The sequence below is a fragment of the Clupea harengus genome, chromosome 11 (genome assembly GCF_900700415.2).
Source record: "Clupea harengus chromosome 11, Ch_v2.0.2, whole genome shotgun sequence".
Lineage (NCBI taxonomy): Eukaryota > Metazoa > Chordata > Actinopteri > Clupeiformes > Clupeidae > Clupea > Clupea harengus.
The window spans coordinates 22,822,929-22,847,928 of NC_045162.1; the positions used below are offsets into that span (position 1 = coordinate 22,822,929).

General features: G+C 43.1%; 2 protein-coding genes and 1 pseudogene across 3 annotated transcripts in view; 2 read left to right on the forward strand and 1 right to left on the reverse strand.

Moving 5' to 3' along the window:
* slc2a3b (solute carrier family 2 member 3b) overlaps positions 1–2,870 on the forward strand; it is a 10,848-nt gene extending 7,978 nt beyond the window's left edge. For both annotated transcript variants that reach the window (XM_012833529.3, XM_031576293.1), the window contains exons 6-11: positions 553–715; positions 875–1,062; positions 1,198–1,302; positions 1,529–1,630; positions 1,754–1,963; positions 2,116–2,870. In XM_012833529.3, the coding sequence (XP_012688983.2) occupies positions 553–715; positions 875–1,062; positions 1,198–1,302; positions 1,529–1,630; positions 1,754–1,963; positions 2,116–2,376 (1,029 nt within the window). In that variant the 3' untranslated portion in view covers positions 2,377–2,870. The remainder of the gene's footprint in view (positions 1–552; positions 716–874; positions 1,063–1,197; positions 1,303–1,528; positions 1,631–1,753; positions 1,964–2,115) is intronic.
* An 8,238-nt stretch (positions 2,871–11,108) lies between these two features.
* Positions 11,109–25,000, forward strand: part of ephb6 (eph receptor B6) — a 30,800-nt gene continuing 16,908 nt past the window's right edge. The window contains exons 1-2 of the mRNA XM_031576291.1: positions 11,109–11,252; positions 23,111–23,175. Coding sequence (XP_031432151.1) covers positions 11,195–11,252; positions 23,111–23,175 — 123 coding nt within the window. The 5' untranslated portion in view covers positions 11,109–11,194. The remainder of the gene's footprint in view (positions 11,253–23,110; positions 23,176–25,000) is intronic.
* LOC116222561 lies at positions 18,251–18,370 on the reverse strand (annotated as a pseudogene).

Sequence of the window (25,000 nt, forward strand, 5' to 3'; positions counted from 1 at the left end):
ATCTCATACACCCTTCCATGATTCAATAATGGTCCCTGTCATGATGCATATAAATCAGGGGTTTTCAAATGGTTTTGTCCCAGGGACCACGGACTAGAAAGTAATTTGTGGCCCACTGAAAGTATGTGAAATTATCAGGGTAGATCACTAACCGCCAGTGCCACGCCCCCTCCCCCCGCACACATATTCTGCCTATGACACTTAAATATGTGAAATTATCAGGGTAGATCACTAACCGCCGCCACCCCCTCCCCCCGCGCACATATTCCGCCTGTAGCACTTGTCAGTGTAATTTCTTCGCTGAATATGGGTCTACATCAGTATATTTCAGGCAATGTGACTTGACTATTCAGACTATTTAGATTGACATATTTTTCTTATTTTAGATATGTTTCACGATATTCAAGAGAGAAAAATAAAAAAAGTCAATGGTGAACTGATCAACATAGGCTCATGTCGCGGACCCCCCTGCAATGCCGTCGCGGACCCCCGGTTGAAAACCCCTGATATAAATAGATGGTCTGTTCCTTACGTATTGTCATCTTTGCGCAGGTCTTTGGTCTGGAGGCTCTGCTGGGCTCGGACTACCTGTGGCCGCTGCTGCTGGCGCTGACTGCTCTGCCCGCGGCCCTGCAGTGCATCATGCTGCCCCTGTGTCCAGAGAGCCCCCGGCACCTCCTCATCAACCTCAACCAGGAGGAGGAGGCACGCAAGGGTGAGAGAGGGAGAGTTGTAATAGTAGTGTAATGTTAGAAAGTTTGATAGTCCTTATTTTCAAATTAAATCTGAGTTGATTTTAGGTGGACATTTCATATTACATCATTCAGGAAGGCATTATGAACAGAAATTGAAGAGCTTCCATTACTATCCACAGCATTGGTGCGTCTGCGTGGTTCTGAGGACGTCAGTGAGGACATTAATGAGATGAAGGAGGAGGGCAGGAAGATGGCCATGGAGAAGAAAGTCACCATTCCTGAGCTGTTTCGCAGTCCTGCTTACCGGCAGCCCATCATCATTGCCATTGTGCTCCAGCTCTCTCAGCAGCTGTCTGGAATCAATGCTGTACGTGAGAACTACATCTCCCAGAGTTCTGCTGGCCAGCAGTTTAGATTTGAAACCAGTGTCTATCCGTATCAAAATAATGAATCAATTTATATTGTCATCATATTTTCTCTAATAACTGTCTTTCTATTGTAGGTGTTTTACTACTCTACAGGCATATTTAAAAAGGCTGGAGTGACCCAACCCATCTATGCTACAATAGGAGCTGGAGTCGTCAACACAATTTTCACTGTGGTATCTGTAAGTACTAGTCTACCAGTAATTCAGTTTGTGTGTATCATACATAGGGAACATACTGCAGAGAAGCTGTCAATTTATTTAACTAGATTATGTGTTTTGGAGGTTTTTGGGATGTTGACTGATGTTGGAATCTTTTTGTGCATTAAGCATTACTGGTTACAGTTGAGACCTGTGTGCTTTCTGCCCATTGACGTCTACATGAATGTACTCCCTTCTTGTTCTTCAGCTCTTCTTGGTGGACAGGGCAGGACGTAGGACACTCCACCTCATTGGATTATCTGGAATGGCTATTAGCGCTCTTTTCATGACCATCTCTCTTGCACTGATTGTGAGTTTGAATTTTCTGTCTGTTATTTGTTATTAGTATCTGTACTTAAAAAAAAATCAATTTAGCTTAACCAAGAGTTGTGTTTAACTTTTCTGTATTATGTTATATCTCGTCCAATTTTAGGACGAGGAAAATTTCTCATTTCTCAGTTACCTGGCTATTGCGGCAGTCTTGGGTTTCGTTGCGAGCTTTGAGATGGGGCCGGGTCCTATCCCATGGTTTATTGTGGCGGAGCTCTTTGAACAGGGTCCCCGCCCTGCGGCTATTGCCGTGGCCGGATGCTCCAACTGGACCGCCAACTTCCTGGTTGGACTGGCCTTTCTAAAACTGGAGGTAAAATACAGCTTAATCATGCTCCATGATTAAATACTGACACACACTCTCACTTAGCTCTTCCTCTGTCTTCCCCACCAGTTTGTGTACAATAATAAATGTTCTTGCCATTATCTTTTCTCATTTGCCCCCATTCTTCTCTGTTCTTTTAGGCACTGTGCGGGCCCTATGTGTTCATCATCTTTGTCATCTTCCTCATCTTCTTCATCATATTCACCTACTTCAAAGTGCCTGAGACCAAAGGGCGAACCTTTGAGGACATCGCTCGTGGCTTTGCCAGCGCTGCCGCCAGTCAGCCTTCTCATCCTCAGGGGGATGAGGTCACGCTTCCCGTCTCCCCAACCAGAGAGAAGGTTCCCATGGTGGAATTCCCCCCTGTTGAGAAGGGCCAAAATGGCCACCCAAGTGTCTAGGAGAGCAAGGAAGTCTCATGCCACAGAACAACTAACTGCTTCGCACAGACAAACATGGCAGACCAGTAGGGATGCAACGGTACACAGTATTATGTTGAACAGTTTGGTACGCCCCCTACAGTTCAGTACGCACACGTGAACCGCGGTATTACAATATGTCATTTTTCTTTTAATTTCCAAAACTTGCTTATTGCACTGCAGACTGGAGCCCATCAGAATTTCCCTGGAGCCTATTAGCGCTTTGTATGCAAATAGGAGCTGGAGAAGGAACTGTAGGGGAAACTGAAAACAATATTAAATCAGCTCTAACTTGTCAATGGTGAAACGCTAGCTAGACAGAGAGAAGCAAATTTGGAGAGACACCTTCATCTTTCAAATCCACTGTGTGGGAACACTTTGGATTCAGCGTTCAAAACAATGATGAGGGTAAGAACACAAAATACAGTCTGCAAGCATTGCTTTGCCACTGTTGGCTACTCGAGTGGAAACACATCTAACATTTTACATTTACATTTAGTCATTTAGCAGACGCTTTTGTCCAAAGCGACGTACAAGGGAGAGAACAGTCAAGCTAAGAGCAATAAAAAAGCATGGTGTAACAATAAATACTACTTTACATGAGAATTAGAAAAACAACAACCTAGAAAAGAGGAAAAAGAAGTGCAGGAATGTAACTGCTGAAGTGCAAGTTAAGCGCTAGTCAGGTGCCAGTTAGGAGGGGAGGTGCTCTCTGAAGAGTTGGGTCTTCAAAAGCTTCTTGAAGGTAGAGAGGGACGCCCCTGCTCTGGTAGTACTAGGCAGTTCGTTCCACCAACGTGGAACTATAAATGAAAATAGTCTGGATTGCCGTGCTTGCACGGACGGCAGTGCCAAACGACGCTCACTAGACGAGCGCAGCGTCCTGGGTGTAACATTTGCCCTTACAAGAGCATTTAGGTAGGTGGGAGCAGAACCAGTAAGCACTCTGTAGGCAAGCATAAGTGACTTGAACTTAATGCGAGCAGCTACTGGCAGCCAGTGGAGCTCGATGAGTAGCGGGGTGACGTGTGCCCTTTTCGGTTGGTTGAACACCAGACGCGCCGCCGCGTTCTGGATCATCTGTAGTGGTTTCACCACGCAAGCCGGCAGGCCCGTTAGGAGGGCGTTGCAGTAGTCAAGGCGGGAGCTCACCAAGGTTTGCACCAGCAGCTGGGTGGCATACTGGGTTAGGTACGGCCTGATTTTGCGGATGTTGTATAGCGCAAAGCGGCACGACCTGGAGACAGAGGCGATGTGGGCCGTGAAGGTCAGTTGGTCATCAATAATGACCCCGAGGTTTCTTGCTGTTTTGGATGGAGCAAGAGATAAAGAGTCAGTATTGATCTTGATGTTGTGGTGGATGACCTGTTTGGCTGGGAAGACCATCAGTTCCGTTTTGGCCAGGTTCAGCTGAAGGTGGTGATTTTTCATCCATGTGGATATATCAGCGAGACAGTCCGAAATCCGCGTCGAGACCGTGGTGTCCTCAGGAGGGAAAGACAGAAACAGTTGAGTATCATCGGCATAACAGTGGTAGGAAAAACCATGCGAGCGGATGATAGGGCCCAACGAGGTGGTGTAAATGGCAAAGAGAAGTGGTCCCATCACCGAGCCTTGGGGCACCCCAGTGGTGAGGCGGTGAGGTACAGACAGCTGACCTTGCCATGACACGTTGAACGAGCGCCCAGTGAGGTAGGATTCAAACCAGGAGTGCGCATTGCCAGAAATGCCCATACTTGACAGTATGGACAGAAGGATGCGGTGGTTGACTGTATCAAACGCAGCTGATAAGTCAAGCAGGACGAGAGCCGAGGATTGAGCTGCTGCTCTAGCTGTTTTTAAGGCCTCCATTACAGACAACAGGGCTGTTTCGGTGGAGTGACCGCTTTTGAAGCCAGACTGGTTCGGATCGAGGAGATTGTTCTTTGACAGGAACTCGGTGACCTGTTTGGAAGCTGCCCTCTCAATGGTTTTAGATAGGAGCGTGAGAAGTGAGACCGGTCGATAGTTTTCCACCTGAGTGGGATCGAGAGACGGCTTCTTGAGCAGCGGCGTTACCCGAGCCACTTTGAAAAGAGAAGGAAATGTTCCAGAATTAAATGAAGCATTAATCACCTGTGTTATTGCCGGTAAGACAGCAGGCGATATGGCTTGAAGGATGTTGGATGGGATGGGGTCCAGCGGGCATGTAGTTGGACGGCTACCTGTTAGGATTTTGGAGACCTCACTCTCGCTGAGAGGGATGAAAGAAGGAAAAGATGAGCTATTGACGGTTGCGCCCTTAGGGGAAGGGGACAGTTGGTCGAACTGTTGCCCGATGGCTGCCACTTTCTCTGTGAAAAAGGAAGCAAAGTTATCAGCAGTGAGGTTAGTAGCTGGGGGGGGAGGAGGAGGGTAGAGCAGAGTTTTGAAGGTGGAGAATAGTTTCCGAGCGTCAGTTGCACCGTTGATTTTGTCATTGAAAAAAGTCTTCTTAGCAGCAGTGATGCTGGATGAGAAGGAGGCCAGCAGTGTCTGGTAGCTTGCAAGATCGTCCAGCGCGGCAGATTTGTGCCACTTTCTCTCAGCCGCTCTGAGATTGGAGCGCTGCGTTCGGAGGGTATCACTCAGCCACGAATGAGACTGGGTAGATCGAGCAGGTCTGGTGGAAAGTGGACACAAGCTGTCCAAGCATGAGCTCAGAGTGGAGCAGAGAGCTTCGGTGGCATCATTGACACCTAGTGAGGAGAAAGTGGATAAAGGTGGAAGAGCAGAAGAAACCAGAGAGGAAAAGTGGGTGGGAGAGAGGTTGCGGAGGTTGCGCCGGAACGAGACCATCGGAGGGGGGACAGAGGGTTGCTCAATGAGCCGAACATCGAAGCGAATGAAGAAGTGGTCCGAGCAATGCAGAGGGGTTACCGTTAGGTTGTCCGTGGTGCAGTTCCGAGCAAGGATGAGGTCAAGCTCTTTTCCTGCTTTGTGAGTTGGAGGAGTGGGGACCTGTTGTAGGTCGAACGAGTGAACCAGGGTTCGAAAGTCAGCTGAGTTGGGATTGTCTAGGTGGATGTTCATGTCGCCAAGGATGAGTGTTGGACACTCCTGCTCAGGGATGGATGACAGCAGGGTGTCCAGCTCATGGATGAAATCACCCTGCTGTCCTGGTGGACGGTAGATAACAATCACATAAGTTTTAACAGGAGCAGTTACCATAATTGCATGATATTCAAAGGAGGCATACCTGTTTGAAGGCAGCAGTGGAGTGAATTTCCAGTTGTCTGAAATCAGCAGCCCCGTCCCACCTCCACGACCAGATGGCCGGGGAGTATGGGAGAAGGCATAGTTGGTGGAGAGTGCTGCCGGGGTAGCATTGTCTTCAGGTGTGATAACATGATGTCTCATTTATGTCACCAACACTTGGCCATATGCCAGGTGGAGCAAGGAGAGTCCGCTCAATAGTAAAAACACAACAATCTCTCGCTGTTGCGAGAGAAAAAAAAACTAGAAAGGGCACTCGGAGAGTGCAGACCTCCACCAAGGCCAAATGATACATCTTGTGAGTAAGATCCGCTCCAAAAGTTAATGGGTTATTCCTTGGCCCATGCGACACATTTCCACCAAGTTTCATGGAAATCAAGCCAGTATTATTTGCGTAATCCTGTTTACAGACAAACTAACAAACTGCACCAAAAACATAAACTCCTTGGCGGAGGTAATAACGAAAGCAGTGGGAGTATTTATAGTCAAGGATTTACAGCCCTGTTGGGCAGTTACTGACTCGGGATTATGTCACCTGATGGGGAAAAAAGTTAAACGCGTTACAATGTTCCCTCCCACACACATTTCAAAAATGAATCGACACACACACACCGTATCTAGCTCTTTCCACCGATAGTTGGACCTCCAGATTAAGCTACCTCTCTGTAGTAGAGACAGAAACCAGGCCCAGTCAGTCATGCTGCCAGGTTTCTGAATAGAAACTTTTATTTGTCTATAGGCAAGATACATAGTTTATTGTTTAAAGGGCGATTTTTTTTCTTTTCTGAAATATAAAGATACCGAAACCGTCCCGTCACTGTGGCCCAAAATACGCGGCACTTACCGAACCGTGGGCCCACTGTACCGTTGCATCCCTACAGACCAGGCACATTTGGCAGTAGCCACAGGAAATACTGTTGTTCAGCAGATGGACCTAGTTAGTGTATAATGGCTGTGTTTCAGTTGCAAGCTCTGTTCATGTGATATTTGTATCAGGTGCTTTTGGGCCCCATTAGTGTGCTGCTTATCATTTTTGTCTGTTACTGTGAGGCCCCTGGCAAGCTATATTTGATGTCGGTTAGGAGAAGTATAAATCAGGAATTTCATATTGTTCTCATAGAGGCCAGTAGCAGTTCATATAAATACATTTGTTTATATGCAGGTGATGCAAAGGTACCATTATGTTTCTCTCGATAATTTCATGACCATTTCTGTAATTATATGCAAACATATAGATATAATTGGATCAGCTATGTAATTTAGCATCCCAGTGTGTGGCTGTTTCCCAATGCTGTCCTCAGCAATATATCTAAAAGTTGGCAGTTAAGATGACAGAGCGAGAATAAAACTTGTCACTTCTGGGAGGGGACAAGTCGCTTTAAGTAAGCAAGACGGTTAACCATTAAAAGCTACAAGTTCATCCAGTGTGAAATGTGCTAGATATTTACCATTGAATACTGTTTTTTTAACCAACCACACTTATAACTTTTTACTGCCCAATAATAATCTTAACACAGATTATGTATATATGACAAAACACTGCCTTGCTGCCTCAACTGCCAGATTCCTTGCAACTGAGACACTGCCAGTATTAGAATGCTGGGGTGGATGATGAAACATGTTGATACTACCTCTGGTGGTTTATGTTCTGTCTTTATGACGCCTGCAGATTTCCTCAAGTAATGGCCCTCAAGGCCTAAACGGTGCAGGTGATGAACCTCTTTTGTGAGTCGTGTAAGATGATTGACTTGATAATTGATGAATTACTAAAACGTTAAAAAAAAAAAACGGATCAGGATTCAGGATTGAGTTTCATCTCAGGGGCAAATTTGAGGAACACTGCCTTAACCGAAACTCTTTGAAAAAGTTTGGCAATCATTACCACTAAAACCAGAACCAAAAGATTTATGGCTCAAAAGGAAATGTATTATATAGTATCTATAAGTATGAGAAATGTTCTCTGAGGTCATGTTGAAGGTGGCTGGTGTGATAAGTGAATGGTGGCCATGTGTATATGTGTGTGCCAAGCCCTTTTTGATTGGGAAGTAAAGGTTCCAAGAGAATCTGCTGGTTGAGATTCTTCCAAGTTCTTTTTTTAAATTTATTTTATTTTTATGTTATTCATGAATTGTGATTATGTGTATTTTAATCACTGAAACAGACCTAATGACTTAGAGGTAGCAAGACTGTACTGATATTCCAATTTAGACACTGAGTTGATATTCCAGTTGATCACTGTTATTTCAAGTTTTGAATGTGTCCAACTGTCAAACTTGCAGTCTGAAATACACAAAGCCCTCTCTTGAGACACTGTCAAACACATTAGAAGGTTCAGCCTCTCTGTTTCACCTTGTTTTAAATAGAGTTTAAAGAAGCACTAGGGCATTTTGGTCTAAAACTACTGAGCTGTCAACATAAAGAGCATGCAAAACCTTGAAAACACCACCAACAGCCCAGTTGGCACTGATCAAAGCCTACTAACATGCTAAGTTGCCGTCTTTTGACAACATTGTTGACAATGTTGTGCCGTCAAGGCTTCTTACATTTTCGTGTGGTGTTTTGACCTAAACGACAGAACTACAAAGTACATAGCCTGGATGGCTAGTGGGAAGGACAGATCCGTTTATCTGTCCTTAACACGACCATATTCCATCAAAATTAATTTAAAGATGATACCAAAAGCAGTTTAATCATTAAAATCATACCTCAAAAAGTGACAAATTGTTGCATAGCGCTGCTTTAAACTCACTCTCCTTTTTTCTTAATGGAAGAAGAAAGCAGCCTGAGGTTGACCTAGATAAACAGTCCCAAAACTCTTATGCCCTGAGGACTTTTTCAGTGACCTTGATTACACCAGTGACCATCAAAGCACTGTTAATACTCCACCTACCTGATTGAATTAGTCATTGCATTTTGGACTTTTTTCAAAGTATTTAACAACATTCTAATGGCATTGTGTATTTTACATTTTGCAGAATTTGCGCACACTGGAAACTGAAACTGAGTACACTGAATGAGATGTAGCCTAACAACTTGAAAATCTTAACAGCTTTTGCACTTGTATTGGGGAGTTTGGGCATTTGGGTAGTCACAAATATAGAACAAACAGCTGGAATACACCATAATCCAGATTTTGGCAATTGAACAAATGACGTTAATAGTTCTTGTGGAAAACTTTAATGACTAGGGAAGAGAACATAATGTCAATGAACTTTTTATTGAGGCAAATGGGCTATTTTGTGCTTGAATGTCAAGAAAAACATTGACGCCTTTTGTCAGATCTCCAAAGACATCTTAGGTAATGGACATCATATTTGACCAAGCATTGTAATAAGCCTTTTCAGCCATTGCAATGCCACAGTCTTGCTTGTGTATTGTGTGAGTTGTGGTGATGTAACATTGGGGGCTTTGGGGATGTAGTTGTAGTCTTTGGCCTTCCATTTATTTATTGAATCTCTCAAATTGTGTTCGACACATGTAGTACATTTCATTGTTATAGATGTACATTGTGTTTGTGTATGTGTTTATATACCTTTCTGGTAGATAGAGGGTCTTCTATTAGTGATGTGGGGAATAGTGTGTCCTAGTAACAAATAGCCTAAAGTATTTAATCTGTTTCTACATTTGTTGCTGTGGATGTTTGCTAAGCACATGCATCACTTTACTGGAAATGCACATTCTATGATGAGGAGTTTACTGTTCTGAAACTATTAATGTTTTGTCTTGAAGTATTTATTCCTACATACATTCCTAGACATGTCGCTGCACTATTCTAAAAGGCTGAAAGGCAGAAATAAATTAAGTAAACTACTGTCTGTGTATGCACACCAGATGTTGGTGGTATTTCAATGATTGTTTATTTATTTATTTAGTTTTAAATTGAAAGAGAGAGAGAGAGAGATCAGATATGTATACAGAAAATCAGTGACCTCCAAAGAAAAACATTCCGCTCATTTCACCCACTCATTAGCCCCATGTAGAAATTTGTACTCAATTGAGTACTCAATGAATTCCAAAAATCATGTGTTATTTTGTAATCATTATCAGTAGACCATCTGTGTGCAGCTGAGAGAAGATCATTCATTTTCACCATGATCACAGTGTATGCTTTTCAGACCTAGTGGCTCTGTCTCTGTGTTCCTCTTACGTATGTCTGCCTTTTATTATTTGTGTTTTATTAATACTACAGTTTACTGGATGTTTTCATTAAAAAATTAAAACCACTTCTACGTCATGTACAAAATGTGGTTCATCTTTCCTCATGGTTGTTCTCATGCCATTTTTGTGCTTTGGATTTGAACAATATATGATACAACACAACACAGGACATGAATGTTGAGTGGCGGAACCATGATTCTATTGGATGAATTATACAGTGCCAATATTTGCTCTGGCTATCCTTGACCAATGTACATAAAGACTGAGACCTATGTTTAATGAAATAACCTCTTCTACCACGAACACAAATAATAGAGATGTCTTTTTGGATAAAAGCAACAGTCCACGCGTGTGTACATGTGCACCCTTTCTGCTGCCTGTGATGCGTCCTCTGTCTCCAGTGCTGGAAAATGTGCTATTATGTCTCACAGCCTGGGGGTGCTTGCAGTGTTTTAGTGTATGTCTGCATATGTGCTTGTGTGTATTTGTGTGTACCTTGTTTGCCATGTTGAGGTTTCCACTTCTGTAAACTAATGTGCAGTATCAGGACTTGAATCTGTTTTTTTCACTGGAAAAAAAGCCAAGAGTGTATACAATAAACAAACTTACTAGTTACCCCTTTTCCTATGTTTGACATAAATAATGGCTAACTAAGTAGCTTTTTACAAATGCAAGTAGCCTTGGATTTTGATGAAGTGAAACCCCAAAAACACACACATAAGTACTGAGAACATTTCTCTGTTGCAACTGGTTTCTCAGCTTTGATGATCCTCTGATGGATGTAATTCTCCTAGCTGACCAGCAGGGGGAACTGTCCGTACAGGGAGTACATCCCTAATCTGGCTCACAGCCTGCCTTTGGGTAGGGATGATGTCCCTGTATACTGTCTGAGGAACAAGTTGTTGGAGATTACAGTTAGATGTCATTTTAAATGGTCTGTCTATTTGAACTGGAGACAGCGGGAGAAAAAACATCAGAGCAATTCGATCTGTCCTCAGTGCTGCACACACAGTAGTTAACTTCATCGCTGAGAGCCAAACAGTGGCTTGGTGTTAGATGGAAAAGGGGAGCAGAAGGAAAAAGATTTGTCAGAGCCAGCCAAATATGCCAAGTATTTTTCCCATACCACAACTTCTGCAGTTAAGACTATGATGATTATTTTTCTGTTTTCCATTATTTGTCTCACTAAGTATTTTTACCATTTACTGCTTCTCTCTCTCTCTCTCTCTCTCTCTCTCTCTCTAATCTGAAATGAAACGAACAGACAGACTCCTCCCCCAATCCCCCTCCTTTTCCCTCCCTCCCTCTGTCTCTCTCGCTCTCTCTCTCTCTCCCTATGTGTGTCTCTTGTTCCCTCTCTCTCAAACTCTACCTCCCTCTGTGCCAGTAGTATCATTCTGTAGTGGAAATGTGGAGTGTGTTTCTGTACCTCTCTCTGTTTCTCCAGCCTAATTCAGCAGAGGAAGGTAAGAAGCTTCTTTCCTTGTCTGTGGCCTGCATGGGTGTCATTGGCAGCACTGCACTGCACGTGTGTGTGTCCAGGAGTACTTACTTTTGTCTGTCAAACTGCTGTTCTATCACTGTGTATCTGTTTGTAGTCATGCAAATGATGCCCGGGTATTGCATCCTCTCTCTCTCTCTCTCTCTCTGTCTCTCTCTCTCTCTGTTTATGTGTGTTAGTGTGACAGAGAGATAGCAGTGTTGTAAAAAGAGCTTGTCTGTGCTGCACATTATGCACGCATGAGCTTCTGTGTGTGTGTGTGTGTGTGTGTGTGTGTGTGTTTGTGTGTGTGTGTTTCACTGTTTAATTCTGACATGTCTATTCATATCTAGGTATTCATGTCCATGTGTCCATGTGTTTTTCGATGTGTGTGTCTGTATATCTACACCGATTTGATCCAGTGTGTATGTTGCTGTGAAGTGATGCTACTGTGACAGTTTCAAAAAGAGTTCTTTGGTTTTTTTTACATCACTGAGTGCAAAAGCAAAAGCACCGGTAACAAAAGAATACAAAATGGAGGCTTGGTAGTGATGAATAATAAGTTGCGTAACCTTTGTCTCCCCCTAACCCCTAAGCCCCCTCCTTTTCAGATGATATTATGATTGTGACAGCGGAGACCCCCCTCCCTCCTCAATTCAGTGGCAACACAGAATAGTCCCACTGCAGAGTCATTCATCTGTCCATCCCCATATTCCCTCTTTTCACGATTCAAAAGAAGTGTGTATCCACAGAAGTTGTGTGTCCAACTGAAGCTGTTCCAGTAACTACACACACTGTACTTCTTTTAGACAGATAGATAGATAGATAGCTGCGTGTGACATTGTGGTTGTGTGGCTGTTTATTCTGAGTAATAGTCCTGTGAATCACTGAGATACAGAACATAAGACTGAGACACATTGATTTTCATCTTAATGCATTTTGCTTGATTACATGGTTGCCTACACTCTCGCATGACCGCGCAAAACTCATCTGACTTTAACAGATGCTATTTACAAAAGATGAGTGATGCCGACAGGGTGAGAGAGAGTAAGGCGCATGAGAACGAGGCGAGAACGAGTGAGAGACACAAAGTGAGAGAAAGAGAGAGAGAGAGAGACAGACAGACAGACAGAGAGAGGAAGAGAGAGACGGAGAGGGAGAGGGAGTGGGAAAGGGTTGTGGGTGAAGGGGTCAGTGGCCTGGTGACTTCCTGCCTATTGACTTATTGGGAGTTTGCCGCTAATACAGTATTAGCCCAGTAGCACGCATCGCACAGGAGCTACAATACAGCACAATGACTTTCATCCCACACATGTATCTGTTCGTATGAGGTGCAGAGTCTGGGGAGGGGCCCAGGCTAGCCCCTCAGAGGCTCGTGCTTTCAGTCTGATTCAATGTGATTTGATGTCTTGGCATGCATGATGCCCGTGATTGAGTGTCTGCGTGAGTCATGCTGTGGTCTGGTTAGCCTTTGTGCTTTGGATGGTGTGCATGTCTGTGTGGGTGGGTGTGTGTGTGTATGTGTGCGTACATGTGCGTGTGTGTGTGTGTGTGTGTGTGTGTGTGCACTGTGCCTGCCTGTCTGAAATTGGCAAAATCCTGTTCAAAATCCTCATCTTTTTGAAAGCATGTTTTCAGCATAACTAGATTAATATGCTGACACACATACATGGATATCTTATGGTTCCTTTAGTTTTACATTCCATGGTTTAACTTAATAAAATGAACCTGAATAAAACCCGAGACTATTGAAACCAGCCACAGTTGCACAATGACACAGAGTACAGGACCCAGCCGAGGTGCCTGTGCTGGGGCTCACCTCTGTGCTGTAGAGCATGTCCACCTCCAGCTGAGCTCTGCTGGAGTGTTTCAGGTTCCCGTGGACCCTGGCAGGATTGTCTAAACAGGCCACAGTCTCACCTTCTGGTGCTTATTCTATAGTTCTCCCCTTAGGCTTATGGTGAAGACGGGAGAGACAGAAGGAGTGGAGAGGGAGAAAAAAAGATAAATAACCTTTTTTCTGCTACGAGGCAAACCCCTGCTGTGTACCCTACAGAGTGTATTCATATTTTTCAGTGTGTCTTTCTGGCTTTGGGACACAAATGCACACTGTAGTCAGTCGTTGTTTATTTATTTATTTCTGAGCTTATCCTCTTAGCTGTTCCATCGTCTGTTTAAAAGAGATTCTGGGGAATTTGGGGGTTACCTATGTTTACTCACTATGGTCATTTAGACGTAAGCGCCGTTAGATTTGGGGCACAGTGTTTAAAGCCTTTCAAGGCGTATAAAGCGCAGTGGGCTCTATTTGTATTCCACCCATCACCATGAGTATTACTGGAATCTGTGCTTGGAGGTATTTACCACAGTCTCTGTATCTGGCACACTGACTCTCTGGCATGGGGCTTTCCCCCGAGTGCAGCACATTGTTTCATCAGGCTCTCCCCAGGAAAGGAGCTTATCTCTGCTTTAGTCCAATTGTCTGTGGTTCAACACCCCAAGGGCAATTTCACAAGATTTCGGCCCCAACTCACTTAACATACAATCAAACTAATTAGGCGCCCACTTGACCTTATCGTGATGGTGTGCCAATCCAGTGGCGTGCGGTAGCCGGGTAGTGGTGTATTTGGGCTACGTTTAAAAAGCCCCGATGCGATGTGTGTGCGTGTGTGAAACCTCACAGCGGGGGAGTCCTGCCGACGTCAGACCCCTTTAAAAGCCCATCTCAGAAGCCCCTCGGCTCTCGGGACAGACGATGGTGGGCACCAGAGCCTGGCGCTGCGTGTGAGGGGTAGACGCTGGCACAGCGGGTGCTGCCCCCAGGCCTCTGGCTCCTCACACTGGTCTCGTCCGTCCTCCCTTCATCCCTTCAACCTCCTCCTCCTCCTCCTCCTCCTTGCATCACTCTATTCTGCCATTCCCAGGTTAAGGAGGGCCCCTTGCGTGAGGTGCTTCTGCGCAGTCTTGCGGTCCGTGCCATGAGTCACGCCGAGCCAATGGTCCCTGCACCCTCCGGTTCTCTGGAGCGATTAAGATGCCCCCAGTCGGCACGAAGAGGAGACGCTGACCTGAAAAGCTGAAGCCCCCTTGTCAGACAGAGCAGCAGAATGAGGGGGTCAACACGCAAAGGCACCATCCACAGTCTGGAAATGAGCACAATGACCCAAAGGCCAAGTTTCATTAAAACCGGTGACTGGCCCCGCAGATTTCATGCCATGTAAAGCGAAATGCAGCACAAAAGATTGAGAGGGGCAAGAAGCTTTTAAGCCGATCAAACTAAATACAGACACACTGGACTTGATTTTTAGTTTTGTTCTATGCACATCACGGTTCATAGACCTGCAGTCAATGAGCCTGTTGTGGCCAGGGAGCTTCAGATTATAAGGCAGCAAAGGGTTAAATACTTTTCTTTCAACAGTTTAAGTCCAGCCAACCCCGCGCGCGAGAGAGAGGTTTTCATAACTTCGTCTGACATGTTCATGCTTATTTCTGGAATTGCGTTAATCCACCCTTCTCCGTACTCTCCTCTCTCACTCTGTTGTGCTTCTCTCTGTCTCGCTCCCTCTTTTCTCTCTCTCCCTCTCTCTCTCTCCCCCTCTCTCTCTCTCTCTCTCTCCCTCTCTCTCCCCTCTCTTTCTCTGTCTCCCTCTCCCTGGTCCTGTGGTTGAGGATAATGATGGAGAGCAGTGGGCTCTGTCCTGGGGTGACTGTCTGTGGAGAGTGACATCTGGAGCATATTATAGCATGGAGAGAGCAGGGATGTGGACATCAGCTAGAGCACAGCCAGAAGCATGCTTATCACACGGGGCCATCGAGACACATCTGCCACTGTGTGCCGCTTTTACTCAGGAAGGTTATTGTAGGCTGTGTGTGGGTGGTGTGTGTGTGTGTGTGTGTGCTTTTGTGTTTCAACTTTGTTGAACACTGTTTTCTCTTTCTTTTCTTTCTCGATTTCTTGCTCTCTCTCTGTGTGTGTGTGTGTGTGGGGGGGGGGGGGGGTCTGTTTCTGAGCAGGTATGCATGTTTGTGTATGTTTGCATGTGTGTACTTGTTTGTGTGTGTTTGCATGTGTGTGTTTGTTTGTGCATATCAGTGTCTTTGTGTGGTCTGTGCATACTGAACATAAGCCTGCAGGTATGGGGCTGGCTGTGTGGTTGAATGCCTGTGGGAGTGAGGTGTGGTGTCTGTGTCTTGTTGTGTGTGTGTGTGTGTGTGTGTGTGTGTGTGTGTGTGTGTGTGTGTGTTCCTCTTGACAGTAGGTGTTAAAGTGCAATCTGCTCACCTCAAGAGTACAGCGGTATTAACATTGTAAGGCTTTGTAGTGGTTGGTGGTCTGATCAGGCGGAAACTGTTGAGAAGCGCATTAACACTTTGGAGGCATGAGTTCGACACAGCACGTACTCTCTATCAGTCTCTCTCTCTCACTGACACACTCATACACACACACACACACTCACACACACACACACACATACACACTCACTCTCACACACACACTCTCACACACACACACACACACACACACACACACACACACACACACACACACACACACACACACACACACACACACACACAATGTGTGCACCAGGCTATTATGCATTCATAACCAAGGCTCTACTTAAGAAGCACACTGAGTCAGACCACTCAAGTGAACACTCTAGAAGAGAGAAGCTAATGCAACACCCCCATGCACTATCAACACCACAAGAGGAGAGAGAGAGAGAGAGAGAGAGAGAGAGAGAGGAAGAGAGAGAGAGACCAAACAACTCCTACACTTTTCTTCCTCACTACTGTGTTGGAGAGGGGGGGGGGGGAGAGGGGGAGAAGAGGTTCTCGAAGTACACACTCAGAGATTGAAAAGAACATTAATATTCAGACACTAAACCTAAAATCACTACCTCTCTCTCCTCCTGCTTTCTTCTGCCTCCCTCTGTCACTTTTTTTCTCTCCTTGTGTCCTTGTGTCATAGTCCTCCTCAAACAAAGTCACTTTCCCTCTTCTCTTCATCAATAATGGAAGACAATGGATCTCCTTGTTTAAGGTCTGTCCAAAAGCCCCCTGTCACTTCAAAGATTAATAATGGAGTCACAACGACTCGGAGAGAGAGAGAGAGAGAGAGAGAGAGAGAGAGAGAGAGAGAGAGAGGGAGGGAGGGAGGAGAAAGGAGAGAGAGTAAGAAGTGTATGTGTTTATAAACCTGGGGAGGAGAATGACCAGATAGCACAATGCATTACCACTGCACTTAGTCGGGGAATTGCCAATACAGCAGTTTTTACTCTCCATCAGACCTGAGTCCCCCCTCTCACGTCTCCGCTGAAGTTGACAACCAGTGTCCATTTTTAACCCGAGAGGAGAGAGCGCTCTGTCATCTCCTGTGATGTGCTCCACTCTGCTGAGGAAGGGGGGCTTGGTGGACCGCATCACAAGGGGGCCAAACACAAAGCTCATCTCTCTCCAGATGGCAGCTCCGCACTTTCGCCTGAGGTCCCAACTCTTTATCAGGGTCAGTGGCGGCCACTGAACCAACAGCAATCACGGCAGCAAGCTTTTGCCAGACACTGATAGGCCTCTAGTTTGGGCTGTTTTGACTGAGGGTGCACTAGAAACTTTACTGCCATTGGTACCTTCTGTTTTAAAATAAATTGTTGAAAAAATTCTGTTCATATTACTCATGTGTGTAGACTTTGAAGGAGAGACAGCCAGAAAACTAAAAAAAATATAATATCATCGTACCAACAGATATCATCAGGATCTTGAATGACGCATTAAGAAAGAGTTGCTCATATTATTGTAAAGATAATACAACAGGGTTTTAGTCCTAATCTAGTGTTGTATTTATATAACACATGCAAAACACATCATACATCATAACATTCCTCTGTTACATGACTGTGATAATCCATGAAAATAATGCTGACATTTCAACCATTTCAAGTCCTAGTTACAGATTCAAGATCTACATTATTCCATCACTTAATCCATGTACCGTATCTATCAGCATTAGGAGAAGCTTTTTTATTTTTGTTTATATGTTTGTTTATGGGTCACACGTAATTCTCTGATCCCAAACTAAATAATACGCTGAGGAGAGTGACACAAATTGATGTTTTGGACAGGTCAAATTTAATACATGATTGCTCTAATCTTAGGAACGATAGTGCTATGAAAGTGTTGATCTGAAAGGGTTGGTCTGAAAGTATCTAAATGGCTATTTTGGATAGGTCAAATTAAATCTCAGAGACTGATTTATGTTGAAATTTGGTTAATCTAGTAAATGGATATTTTGGAAAGGCCATGTTAAATCACAAAAATCCCACAAAAAAATATGTCCCCTTCATACTCTGTATGTGTCTTTTGGATTCTCTCACATACCCCCTAAAGCAATGGCCTCTTCCTATTAGCACTGAGTGCCTCCCTTAGTGGCCAGAGAGTTCATTCTCTGAAACAGCATTAAAATAATAGTATTTCATCGCTTAACCAAATCAGTACTTTTGGCTTCCAAATTGTAATTAGAATACATGGCATTTTCCCCAATGGTTACCTCTGTGTAATCCAAATTCTACTTTTGGGAGTTAAATATATCCTTACTCTGGTCTATGACTTTAGGTCCAGGGGACAGAAGGTTGGAGCGCCCTCATTAAACCTCTGAGCTCCATGGCGATTGTGTTGCTGTGTGAGAATCTCTATTTTTAGCGCAGAGAGTTCTATTATTTATGCACTCATTCATCCATGGCTCATGGTAGAGACTTAATTACATGTGGAAACCGTATGCATTAGGAGTAAATGTGAGCTTTACTGAGGAAAAAGACACTTGAATTAATGTGTTATGGAAAATTCAGCCTCCCTGCCTTGCAGTTGTTGTTCGCCTTCTCACTTCATAGTGGAGCATAGGCCGTCGATAGCAAGTTTCCATCAGATTTGGTATCCACTTGCTCTCGGTAATCCAGTAAATCCACTGAGCGAGGGATTGGCCCACCCAGCTTCATTTTACAGCACCTGGTATTTCCCAGTTGGTCTCCCATCCAAGTACTAACCAGGCCCAGCACTGCTTAGCTTCTGAGATCGTACGAGATCGGGCATGCTCAGTGTTGTATGGTTGTAAGCTCCCTGCCAGTACTGTAACATAATTTGATAACATGATTTGATATCAATATTTTTTTGTTGCTGCTAACTTATCATCCATTTGCAGAACACTTGCTCCTTGCTACAAGGTTAAACCATTGAGAAAACATTTTTACGTTGTGCTGAAGAAAGCAACCAAATTAAATAAGTGGTGGAACATTTCAATAATGACAAATAAAAATACATAAAAATAGGCTTTGACTCAAAACCGTAAGTGTTAAACAGAAGGTGGGAAAGTGGTGTATAGCTGTCTCAGTTACAAGTTACTTTGGTGATATGGTTGAGTGGTTACTTTGAAGACTGCGTGAAACAGTCAAGGCACAAGAGGGGCCACCCACAATAGCAAAGCAGCAAAGAATCACCTTCCTGAAAGAAAATAGCGCAAATACAAGCTTCAGATCCACTATGAAATCCATAAAGAGGCGCTTCACACTTTTATTGCTGAGATATGCGAAGCAGGACCGTCTTTTTCTATAAAATCATCAGTAGACATATAAACACTTGTGTATACTCCTTTTCGCAACTGTCGAGAACTAACCCCCCATCACAGTTGACATCTGAACTTCTCTCTACGAGTGCAATGACTTTGCATCCTTTTTCAAAGGTAAAATTGTTAAATCAGGGAAAGCATATCTTCTTTATTACTAACAACTCCACATTTGGAAATACCTGTAACAAAGAGAGAGGAGCTCAACTTGATGTCAGAAACTCTCAAAATTTAAACTCTTCCACGTGCTGCTTAGATACTTTGCCTACCAGCTTTTTCAAATCTGTTTCTCACCTCATAGCAGCAGACGTGCTTAAAATTGTAAACATATCACTGCTGTCTGGCACATTCCCTAAGTCCCCGACAAGAGCTGTTATAAAGTCCCCACTCAAAAAGAGTAATCTAGATGCTTCCATACTGATGAATCACCAGCCCATATTCTGTCTACCATTTGTTGCCAAAATCCAGTCAGTCAGGCTTCCGTGCTAATCAAAGCACTGAAATAGCTGTCATTAAGGTTGTGACATACGCCTTAAAACCGATTCAGACCGATCAGCCCCAGTGTTATTGGACCTCAGTGCAGCCTTTGACACTGTTGATCATAACATATGACTACACAGATTGGAACATTGGGCTGGATTTTCAGGTATGGCTATGTAGCTTGGATCATACTTACAAGACAGGAGTTTCTTTTTTGCCATTGGAACTATACCTCAACACTAACATCCTTGACTTGTGGTGTCCCTAGGGGTCGATCTTAAGGGCCTTTATTGTTCAACCTTTGTATCAACCTTTGCATGCTCTCGCTTGGACAAATCATTTATTGACAATAAGATGTTGTTATCATAGCTATGCTGAAGCCACCCAAATGCACCCAGCCCTCTCGCCTAACTACTTTGATCCCCTTGAAGCTCTTTGTCAATGCATTGACCAAATTAATAGCTGGATGTCTCAAAATGTCCTTCAGCTCAGCAAGGACAAAACTGAAATAATTTTATTTGGAAAAATGAGGAAAGACTCAGTATTGCTACTCATCTTGACACAAAAGGATTTAAAGTGAAGGAAACTGTGAAAAACCTTGGTATCCTAATTGATCGCAATCTCATTTTTTGGATAACCATGTAAAAGCAGTTATTAAATCAACATTTTTTACCACTTAAAAAACGTAGCCAAACTCATGTCAAAACATGATTTAGAAAAACTCATTCATGCTTTTATTTTCAGCAGGGTTGACAACTGTGATGATCTTTTCACAGGCCTTCACACGCTACAGTTCTTACAAAAAACAAAAGAACTGACCAAATTACTCAGATTCTGAAGTCCTTACACTGGCCTTTAGTGAGTCACAGAATTGTCTTTAAAGCACTGCTGCTTGTTTATAAATCACTTAAAGGGGCAGGACCAAAATACCTCTCCGATATGTTTCAGCAGTACACAGACATACTAGACCTCTTAGATTACTGGAGAGAAATCTGTTGGTAATACCTACTGTAAGAACCAAACATGGTGAAGCAGCTTTTAGCTGCTCTGCTGCTGAGCTCTGCAACCAACTTACTGATCAAAAGTTCTCCAACTGTAGCCAGTTTCAAATCTAGACTTAAAACACAACTGTCCTTAGATGCTTTTTGCACTCTACTTTTTAATCCTGTGATCTTTTAGCAGATCTAATCTTCTATTTTAATTTTTAAATAGTTTTGTGCTCTTTTAACAGTTTCAGTGCACTTTATCTTTTTTTAATCTTTTACTTTTCTATGTTCTTTTATCTGCTCATTTGTAAAGCACTTTGAACGTGTATGAATTGGCCTGTATAACTCAACTTGCCTTGCCTTGGAATATACCAATGATAGCAATCTTATCTGAAACACCTGTCCAAGAGGAAATGAAAAGGAAAAATTGACAGAAATCACATTAATGTGCTATTGTTTTTTACGCAATTTATTTAATAATCACATTGATATGGCTTTATTTAAATGTTTTATCACAATATTGTGGTTTTATTTTTTTCTTTATTAAACACATTTATGTGGTTTTATTATGTTTATGTATTATTCACATTCTCGTGGTTTCATTTAATTGATTTATTAATCACACCAATGTGGTTTAAGTTTATGTATCTATTAATCGCATTAATGTGGTTTTAGTTTATGTATCTATTAATCACATTAATGTGGTTTATTTTTCACTTATTTATTAATCACATTAATGTGGTTTTATTAATTCAATTATTAATCACATTAATGTGATTTTTCTCCTGGGATCTCTTGTGAGTTGTCTTCAGTGCATACTTTGTGAACAAACACAGGCACAATACTTTCACAAAATTTGAAAATCTTATGGAGATCTTATTTTATTTTTATTCTTTTATTTTAATTTTTTTATTTATCCTTATTAGATTTTATTTTATTTTGTGATAAATTGCAATTTACAGCAACAAAGCAATCAGCTATGCTGAGCAGAGCACCCTCAAACCCTACCATCAGAAGCGCGAGTCAAAGGGCTAGCTGCTTTTATGGCTAACCTATTAGCTTGGGGCTAACCCATGGACTATGTTGAATCAAAATTGGTTCACCGCGTCGTGTTTGCATCATCAAAGGCACATCCATCTCTCATACACACTGTGCAGGGCCTCAAAGCTTGGGAGGCCCTGCATACACACACACACTCTCACACACACACTCTCTCTCACACACACACACACACACACGGACATACACACACACACAACCACACGCACACACGCACAAACACACACACACACAACCACAAGCAACATTTCTGAAAAGCACTGCAAGGTTAAGGGAATAGATATGTAATATTGAATCAAGTATGAAATCAAATGGCTTTTGGAACAGTGTTATTAGTGGGACCGCATTTGGTGAGCGACAGCCCTGGCATATTCTCAGAGGCCTTTTATTTTTTTGGCACCTACCGCCCTTAAGGCTTACACTATTTTCACTGTTGTGATGTGAAAAAAAATCCAACATTCCTCTTTGCCTGAACATTAGTGTATTTACATGCAGACATACTCAAATACACACAAACTCACATGAAGAAACAAATAAACAAACACACACACACACACACACCAACAAACAGAGAGGAAGAGAGAGAGGAGAGGGAGATAGAGAAAGAGAGGGAGAAAGAGAGAGAGAGAGAGAGAGAGAGAAGAACTAAGAACGTAGACAGACGGGGGAGTGAGGGATTGACGAAGAGATTTGCAGGGTCTCCATCTGTGTGCATAATCTAAAAAAAATCTCTTTACGTTTCAAGAGTGTGTGAGAGAGAGAGAGGGAGAGAGAGAGAGATAGAGGGACAGAGAGAGATGGGGGTTGGGAGTGAATTGAGCGCTAAGCCTCAAATAATATCAGTTTCTCAGTTTTAAGGGCAGATGGGGGAGGGAGGGGTTGAGGAATTAACCACACACAAACAATTTGATCTAAGTCTCTACTTCTATCTCTTCCCTCTCTCTCTCTGTAACTGTGTGTGTGGCCATGTGACGTGACTGGGCCACTGTTTGTTTGGATAGAATGACACACTTTTTTGGGCGACATGGACGTTCATGTGACACAGCCCACCGCCCTGATAGAGAGCTGGGAGTACTTAGCCTGTCATGTGGAAAAATATGTAGCATTAAATAAATATGAGACATTAAAGTTTCATCATAGAAATTTCAGAAATTATTCATTTGTAAACAGTGTGATGGATTCTCCCTATATATAATGTCTCTCTGTTTGTAATATCCTTTTTCGTCTGTAATTGTACATTCCCCAACTCTGACTTGCACCCTGTTGGCCTGTGTGCAGTCATGACAAATGATCTAATTACATGAATGTCACAGGTGACACATGTACATTTCACATGCATGGATGTGTGTGTGTGTGTGTGTGTGTGTGTGTGTGTGTGTGTGTGTGTGTGTGTGTGTGTGTGTGTGTGTGTGTGTGTGTGTGTGTGTGTGACTATGGTACATGTAGCGTGCTTGATGCTTGATGAACAACAATGGAATGTGTTCCAGATCATTTACCAAAGAGAATACAACCGATTTCCTTTCTTGTCTTTTTCTCATGCAACCGCATGTTTGGGTATTCAGTTTGACTATTTCATGAACTCTAAGACTGTTCCTATATGTGATCAGCCCACAATCTGAGACGAGACTGTTCCTATATATATGTGATCAGCCCACTATCTGAGATAAAGACGAAGGTAATTCATCATCATATGTTATCCTGTCTTCTTAGTGATGCTGCTGGACACCACAGAATCCACCACTGAACTGGGCTGGACCACCTATCCAGACACTGGGGTGAGAGTTGTATCCATTTACACACATGGCCCTAACCTGTGTACTGTACGCATTTCTGCCTGAAAAACAATTATAAAGTGGCTATCTGAGTGTATGATTTCATCTTGCCTGCTCAAGGGGAGAATGGCACTATGGCAGTTTATAGTAAAAATGTACATTCTCTTAATTCCTGACTTCACTGATGATGGTAAAACAGTCTATGGAATAAAAATAATATAAAACTTCACTGAGCATCTGAAGCTAACATGAGCAATACCAGCTTATGAAAATTAAATTATTCCATTATTTCAGAAAAATGTCCTCATTAGCATGTTATTTTTTTACTTTGGGTCAGTGATCACGCTATAGCTGAAACGGAAATGAAATCCAATGAATGTGACTCGCAACACTATTGGAATGTTTTATCCACTGATGTCTGTTGAGCACAGTGGAGTGGCCTGGCAGTAATGGTTGGGCAGCCCATAGATTTGCATGAGTGTGTTTTTCATGAAGTCAAAGAAATGAAAAAGAACGCCGGGTTGGGAGATATGCTTATGTGACCTGGGGCCACGATGCTGTGAAGAGAAAAAAGGAAGACTGGGGAGAAAGAGACTTTCCCATTAACTCTTTCCCTTCTCTCTCTCCCTCTCTCTCTCTCTCTCTCTCTCTCTCTCTAGCCCCTCTCCCTTCTTCTTTCTCTCTCCTCTCCTCTTTGAGATAGAGCTTCTATTCTTGGCTGTATTTTGAGTGTGGTGCTGCTGATGAGGCAGTGGATATTGACAGACCAATGAGATCTGCAGCAAATCTGCCCTCAGGGATAGACTACCCCTGACATTCACTAGAAAAAAGCAGATGTCACTTTATTTTCCCCACTAAGAATTCTATCTATCTATCTATCTTTCCATCTAATCTAAAATATGTATATTTATCTTTGTTTCCTCGTGCTACCATTGTCTGGTTAATACTAGTTAATTTAGCTCTTTCTATGTCTATGTCATCTCACACTGACTCAGTGCCCTGTTATCCTCCTTCTTTCTCTCTCTCTCTCTCTCTCTCTCTCTCTCTCTCTCTTTCTCTCTCTCTCTCTCGTTCTCTCTCTCTCTCTCTCTCTCTCTCTCATGATGTGTCCTCCTTCTTCATCTTCACACTGGCCACTCATTTCTCGTCCCTCCCCATGATCTCTCATTCTGGAGCGATTTGGGTGCGTTTGCGTAGATTTCACATCAGGTTCTCTCCTCCTCCCAAGCTGTTTACTGTATTTTTACCCCTCTAAACTCTGAGAGAGGAGCAGAGAGTAAAGATGAAAACAGAGGAGAAAAACAAGGAGCCAGTTAGAAGTGAAAATAAATCACGATTGTAACTACACTTGAGTACAAATAAAGTTGTCCTCCGAAGAGGGGGAGGGGGTGGTGGTGGGCCAAATTTTTCTTTTTAAATAAACCTTAAACATTTTTTTTTTTTAAAGAAGTGAAAAGGAATAAATGTGCAAAATTTGATATTTCATGGATGTATAGCATTCATCTGTTTTACTGTCAGATGCCTCCAAACACACGCAGTATGCTCTTGCATGTGTGAGAAGTCAACCATTATTATTTATGCAATTGTGCATTACTTTCATCGCGTGCTCATCTGCTCAGTACATTTCTGCACTACTTCAGAAGGAAGTAAACTAAATGTTTTCCATTTCTGCCTCTCCGCCAGCATCAAGTTTTAATTGCCTGGAAAAGTATAGAGAGTTTAAGGTGCCCTGGGACCACAGAAGAAGAAGTTAAATATAGCGTTTAACCTTAAAGTTGTGAGATGAGCATGAAATTCAATGTGACTGTGTAGGATTAGCTAGGTTGTG